The sequence below is a fragment of the Bidens hawaiensis genome, unplaced genomic scaffold, assembly GCF_021521415.1.
Source record: "Bidens hawaiensis isolate Kalapana, Puna unplaced genomic scaffold, B.hawaiensis_p1.1 tig00015748_1, whole genome shotgun sequence".
Lineage (NCBI taxonomy): Eukaryota > Viridiplantae > Streptophyta > Magnoliopsida > Asterales > Asteraceae > Bidens > Bidens hawaiensis.
This window is the reverse complement of record NW_027492404.1, coordinates 314,798-321,707: the sequence shown is the minus strand read 5'-3', so window position 1 is coordinate 321,707 and position 6,910 is coordinate 314,798. Positions and strand designations below refer to the sequence as shown.

The following is a 6,910-nucleotide window of genomic DNA, read 5'->3' as shown; positions in this document are numbered from 1 at the left end:
CTTGCAAATGTAAAGCTCAACAATACTTTTTAATAGTGGTCTTAATAATTGGATATGTTAAAAGTTACAAAAGTTAAAATAATGGATATGATAAGTAAATTGATGAAATTACTTATATCATAAAAGTGATTTGTGTGGTAATTACTCCTATGATTTATCAATAACAACCGAGACAAATATATATTCTTGAATTTACTATCTACGCCAAGTTAATGTAACTAAAAAACATACGCGAATGAAGAACAATTAAACAAATGGTTTTTAGCTTACTGTTATCAATATGTTTAGATAATGCCTGAATAATTTAATATTTATTGAACGGTCTTTAGCTTAGTTATACCAACGTACTAGATAATGCATTGTCTTTCTCGTGAAAGAGGATTTAAGTCTTATCATTGTTAAAAGAATATGTAATAATCATAAATTTAGTTTGATTTGCCATTAAAAAGTATAAATTAATGCTTACCTAGAATGCCAATGAACTTTAGCTCAACTGTTATTGTTATTGGAAGGAAAGTGAAGATAAAAGTTTGCTCTCAATTTTGAATATGATATTAACTGAGTTTTATCGCAGTGGACCTTCGGACGGTGGGTCTTTTCAAGAACATGAATGTTGGGTTTGGACTACCCAACACTATCTATAATTATGCAAACGAATAAGGTTGACCTTTTGTCATTAATTATTTCAGATAGTTGGGCTATATTCGTTGGTCGTTCAAGAAAAATGCATAACTAGAACATTATCTTCATACTCGGAACTAAATACATCCTAATAATTTAACTGTGTGATAAAAGAAAATTGGAAGTAATAATATATTAATATATTGAATAAAAAGTTAGGTTCAAAAAGTTATGGAAGTGCAACAATGATATATAAAGTTTGGGTGTTTTGCAATTTTATATGTTATATTATTTACTCAACAACTTATCATAAAATACTGTTATTTCCGAACCCTTAACTATAAACGAAAACTTTCATATACATACATGTTTTTAACTAGAAAAATATTGTATATTTCTGAACTAATAAAATTATTATACATAATATTGTATTAACTAAGAGGATTGTATGAAACTCTCTTAACTATAGCAATCATATCATTTTGTTGTTAGCTTAATTTTGTAAGGATTTTATTATTCAAGTTTTATAAAAATATATCTTGAAAACGTATTTTAAGGCACAATTCTATCATTAATTAATATCAATATTCTTGTTAGGTGAAGTCTCCCAATCATTTTTCTTGATAAATTATAGAGTACAAACTTTCGAAAGGATAAGGTTTATATGCTTTCTTAATTTGGCTAAAAATCATATCTACACTTATTCCATCATCTTAACATACTAGATCCGGCATAGAATATTGGTATATGTAAGGCCATAAGGGTGCATACAAATCTAAATATAAGGCGATTTATGCAAACGTTTGCCTCATTCACTTTTTCTCTCACGTTAAATCAGCAAAGCACAACGAAAAAGGATATTATGCGGTTATCAAAATACTCGACATGAAAGTGAGTTTATGTTAAGCGTGTATCATTAACCATTTTCAACCTCATAATAATAGCATAACAAATTATGATATGCTAAATATAAATAAACATAAATACATGTATATATAATATATTTATAGATAATGTATATAATTATTCATCACTTGCGTCCTAGTGGTAAGAGCCTTGGGTTCTCTAATTGAGACTTATTCGATTCTCACTTATCTCGGTCACTTTGGGTGGATATTGACAATGAAGGATTTGAGCTATATTTTGTGCAAAGATTGTCAGTTTGAACCACGAGCCCACCCGGGCTTTCGTCCAACCGTGAGTTACGCCGGAGAGTTCTGCTCTTGTGGTGGCACAACGACTGTCAAGTGGCAGCCGACGGTATAGCTTCCCGGAAGAACACCCAAGCCAAATTCTAAAGCCAATATATTTGCATGTCAAGTAGCAGCCGACGGTATGATTTGCATGTATATTATTCATTTATCCACATGTAAATAAATAAAGCCGATATATTTGCAAAGGAGTCAAACTCGTGCATTCTATGCCTTTCCCACTTTACAATATGGTCCCAACCGTGCTTAACGTGTTCACACATTGATATTTAATGTTTTTATTTTATACACAACTTGATACAAAATTGTATCATTATTAAGCAATAAAAAAATATGATTGGGATCAAATACATTAATTATAGATCTCATATATAATTAACTTAAAAAAGGAAAGGATTCTATATTACATTGTACATTGTGCATTTGGTGTTGTTCACCTCTAATATCGAGGTCACATTAAAACCAAAAATGCGCTTTAATTTACAAAACCAGAAAGAAAAACTTTGTAGAAGAGTAAACGAAACAATCGATAATGACTAGATCTATTTACAAAACTTCAGTTTATCTGACGATTGCTTCTGATTAAAGGACGTGAAGAACATACATATATAATGTTCTGATATACAAGTCTACACCAACGCTACAAGACAGTTCGTCTGATACGTCGATCTTATAACGACGCAGACCATCCACTCAGCAAATCATCACTGCTGAGAAAACTCATGTTAAATAAGTCATGTGAGCTAGCGGATGCACATGAATCTTCATGTCCAAATCTCAATATGTCATTCCACCTTAAAGCTTGGGATGAGTTGTCATCATTGGCCGATGAAACATTGTCAGAAACATCAGTACTTTGGTCCTTGGAGTCAACAACTTCTTGTTTCACTGAGGGGTCAATGTGTACATTTGTGATAGTGGAGGGGCTGTTTATGGAAACTTGGTAGTGGTTTTTGAAATCCTTAAAATCAAGGACAAGTTCATGGTTTGTGAAAGTAGGGCAAGTGTGATGGCCTAGGTATGTGATGTGGTACATGTTTGATTCATCTTCCAACTTTTGGACTTGTTTACGTGCTTTGCACCCATGAACATTCTTGTGGGTGCACCTAAAGTAACACCTACAACACACAACAAAAATATATAATTAGTGGCAGCAATAGATATAATTAGTTTGCTATTGGTGTTGGCTAAACGTACCCTATAAATATTAAACTTAAGAGGTTTTATTTTTGTCTATTCGTGTAATAATTCATGAAATATTACTGATGTTACAAGTTAAATAAATTGTTTTAATAAGTAAAAAAGAAAGTTGCTAAGATATATTTAACACAATTTGTTTGGCTAAATATACAACCCCGAAACTTTGATCAATTAAAGGCATGTTGTTTTGTTTTATTAATATGAAAAAAAAAGTATAGAATATTGTTGTTTTTTTTGTTGATTTAATAAGTTAAAAAGAGTTTATCACAATATTTTTAATCAAATATAATTTCAAAAATTAGTGAAAATAGTTAAGAAAATAATTAATTAGTACCTTGGAGATTTGGAGTTGAGGATCTCTTTTTGTCCATATTTTCTCCAAGCATATCCATCTTCCATTGTAGCACCAACTTTAACATGAGAATCTATAGTCCTCCTACAAATATCATTATATCAAACCAAATAAACATTATTAATAACTTATTATTATCAATTGCACCATAAGCTATATCAATTGAACCATATAAAATATTAATAGGGGTGAGCATTTGTTACTGGTACCGGTACCAAATATTTTCAAATTTTGTGATAAGGAAAAACATATTATTATACCTTCTCTTGTAACAACCCCTCCTCTCCTTCACCACCGGCGCCGGCTTCTTCCCGGCGTAAACTTCCGGTATATTTTCCACCGGAGTCGCCGAAATCCCATAAATCTCCCCCGAAACCGATGAATTCACCATCGACATGCCACTCGAGAACGACCCGAGTATCTCCATTAACAACTCTTCAGCCGAAACCAAGCCTTCAACATTAACATTCCGGTTAAGTAAACTTTGTAGCCTCTTTGTAGACTCTCGTCCCCTAATTAAGGTTTCGATCAATCGGTTGTTGTTCGTTTCCATTTCGGATATTGAGGATGAACGTTATGGAGAAAAGCTGATCAAATATGAAGGGTTAAACTTGTTACAAATTTGAAGTTTTAAAGAGTTTGAGTTTGAATAAGTTTAATTTATTTAATTAAGAGTTTGGTTACCAAGTGTAAAATTTTTTGGTATAAATTGATGGTTTATGTTTATTATATTTTTAGTGGTTGAATTGTTTTGCTCTTTATTAATAAACAAGAAAAGAATCATAAGAAGTTTTCACAATATCATGTTGTTACCATGTTTAATTTAATTGTTTCTTCCAACCAACAAGATTCTTTCATGTGTTATAAAACCTAGTTTCTTAAACACAAATCTTCGAAGCCACCACGATATTTAGGCGTCCGGTGAGATTTATTTTGGTGTCCAGCAACGAGATTGTTTTTTGCTTCTGACAATTTTATTTTGGCTTTCAACGAGACTTTTACACAAGCGGTAGAACTTAGTTGGTTAAAAATTTCATCAAATAATACTTTTAAGACATACGTGTCGACACGACTGAGAGTGAACGTCCTGAATAAAAAAAAACCTTGATTAAATGTAACTTTTTTTAACTTTAACCGTTACAATAGAGATAGCCACCCGCATTTGGACTCATCTAGGGTAAAGTTTGTTGGGGCATTTATGGAAATATTGACGTTCTAAAACTTAGCTTTTTCCAAATCACTTATCTTTGACTGATATAATTAATTAAATAATTAACAAATTAATAATGTCATAGATTTGCTTAGAAAGTCTGTAGCCTTATCACGATCACCATCAAAGGTTGTTTGATTCATTTTACCTTCTCTAACATAACGTGTAACTTTTGTTTTTATACATTTTTTTTAATTCAGCGAACATAGAATCATCTGGACACTATAAAACAGAGAAGTACATTGACAAAATTTTATCAACAGATTCTACCTCTCGGCAAGGCATGTTTATAGCAGTGTGAGTGGGCGCCAAAGATGGCCATGGTGGCAAAATTGTGTGCTAAACACAACACCACCTAGGGCATGCCGTATCTAAAAGAAAAATTCAAGGGTATTTTCAAAATATTTTTGGACCTAGGGATTTCTGAATGCATAAAACATAGAAGGAAAAAAATGCACTAATTTTGCATTTCACTGTCCCTGCCTAGAGCTTAGGTGGGTGCGAAAGGAGGCAGCACAGGACAAGTAACTGGCGTTAGACGGAAAGATGTAATTATTTATTTGTTTTTTTTTAAATTATTAATTAATAATTTATCTCTAGCTCACTTCATAAAGTTTATGTGAAATGTGGAACCCCACTTCTTATGTGTCACATTTCACACCACCCATAAAATATGGTCGAAATATAGACGGATTACCGACGTATCCAAACAGTCTTATTTGGATACAACGTTATGGGCAAGTGGGTGGAGCAAACAAGTGTGAGAACTGAGAGCCAGTCGTACCCTACCATCTCATATAGTTCGGCTATAACCCTTTTTTTTCTAATTTATTTTTTAGCTAAAAATTACATACTTCGAAAGTTCTTATTAGTAAAAGTCCTCCAACCTAAATAGCAGTGATATGACCAGGCGTTTTTCACTACATAATGAAAAACCATCACGATATGCTCTTATATGAAAGAACTTCTCAGTCTTCTTCTCACTTCCACCTCACCTTTCTCCCAATCCAAAAGTTACCTAAATTTTTTTGCAGTCGAATATCTTTCGCAACTAACTATAACAAACGACATTTCCATCTTAGCATTAGAAAACAAAATCTACAACTATATTGTTGCTTAAGTTTTGCTTAAGCTCCTTATCCATCCGTACATCAACATTTGTGTGATAGCGGCTCTTAAAAGGAAAACTTAAATCTACAACATCACACACAACGTTCAAATTAACGACTTGATCGACGCTCTATATTTCAATCAAGGACCTGATAATTCAATCGGCAAGTGGGATCAAAGGACTTTTAGTCTAGCGATACCAAAATATGTTAAAAGGTTAGAGGGTTTGTGTTAGCCAAATGAGCGGGTTGCTAACAAGAAGTTATTTACTAAATAAACACATTAAGATTTAGAATGAAATTATTAAGATATCAATCTACGAGATTCTAAACATCAAACACACTAAAAAAGAAATTAAATATTTTTTAAAACACCTTGTAAACGAAAGTTTCAGCCGTGTGTAATGTTTTCCATCTAATGATATATACATATACATAGGGCAAACTTCGTCATCTTAGTGACATAAACTTAGGGCGTCATATTACATATACACACTGTATGCTTTGATACTAACCACATGAATTATTGGTGTAGTGATGATTTGCTAGACAAATAGAACAATTTGCACTCAATATCTTCATCCATTATGTTTCCCTTTCACTTTTGTATAATGTCAATAAATATTTACATATGCATAAGTTTTATGTTAAGAATTTACATAAAAACTTGTGCGTAATGCATGACTTAATGAAAGAGAAAATTTCTAAAATAAGTGTTTATGAAAACGTTTTTCAGGTTCTAGGTGTCATTTGCAAGAATTCTTAAAATAGGTATTATAAAATAGTCGTGACGAGTAGTTTGTAGAACCGGTTAAAACTTGTCACGTTCCCTTAAACCAACCGTAACGAGCAGGTTCACCAATCATTTGCTCATCACGACTAAATAAGTTTCATGCCTCGTAATCAACCTCCACGAGTAATTCATAAGTCATTTAAACGCGACGACTAGTTTACCTGGTTTACATTCCCTACACGAATAGTTTATTAATAGTTAACTCGTCGCGACTTGTTTAACCTTACAATCTACTCATCGCGACTAAAGAACTTATGAATTACTCGTGGGCGTTGATTACGAGACATAAAACTTATTTAGTCGTGACGAGTAAATGGTTAGTAAATCAGCTCGTTATGGTTAGTTTAAATACACGTGTCAAGTTTTAATTGGTTATACAAACTACTCGTCACGTCTAGATTATAATACCTATTT

The 6,910-nt window shown here is 32.3% G+C and overlaps 1 protein-coding gene across 1 annotated transcript; it reads right to left on the bottom strand.

Moving 5' to 3' along the window:
• Positions 1–2,169: 2,169 nt before the first annotated feature.
• LOC143549670 (WRKY DNA-binding transcription factor 70-like) lies at positions 2,170–3,942 on the bottom strand. Its single transcript, XM_077040527.1, has 3 exons — positions 3,645–3,942; positions 3,367–3,468; positions 2,170–2,950 (listed from the first exon to the last, which is right to left on the bottom strand). The coding sequence occupies exons 1-3, from the start codon at positions 3,935–3,937 to the stop codon at positions 2,503–2,505; spliced, it is 843 nt and encodes a 280-aa protein (XP_076896642.1). The 5' UTR covers positions 3,938–3,942; the 3' UTR covers positions 2,170–2,502.
• Positions 3,943–6,910: the final 2,968 nt, after the last annotated feature.

Bases quoted from the DNA above. Each gene is read 5' to 3' on its own strand.
- LOC143549670 (XM_077040527.1), bottom strand. From the start codon at position 3,937: ATGGAAACGAACAACAACCGATTGATCGAAACCTTAATTAGGGGACGA. The intron at 3,469-3,644 runs GTATAATAATAT...TGATATTTGTAG, and splicing joins AGGGGTTGTTACAAGAGAAG to GAGGACTATAGATTCTCATG. The intron at 2,951-3,366 runs GTACTAATTAAT...TGTGTGTTGTAG, and splicing joins CTCAACTCCAAATCTCCAAG to GTGTTACTTTAGGTGCACCC.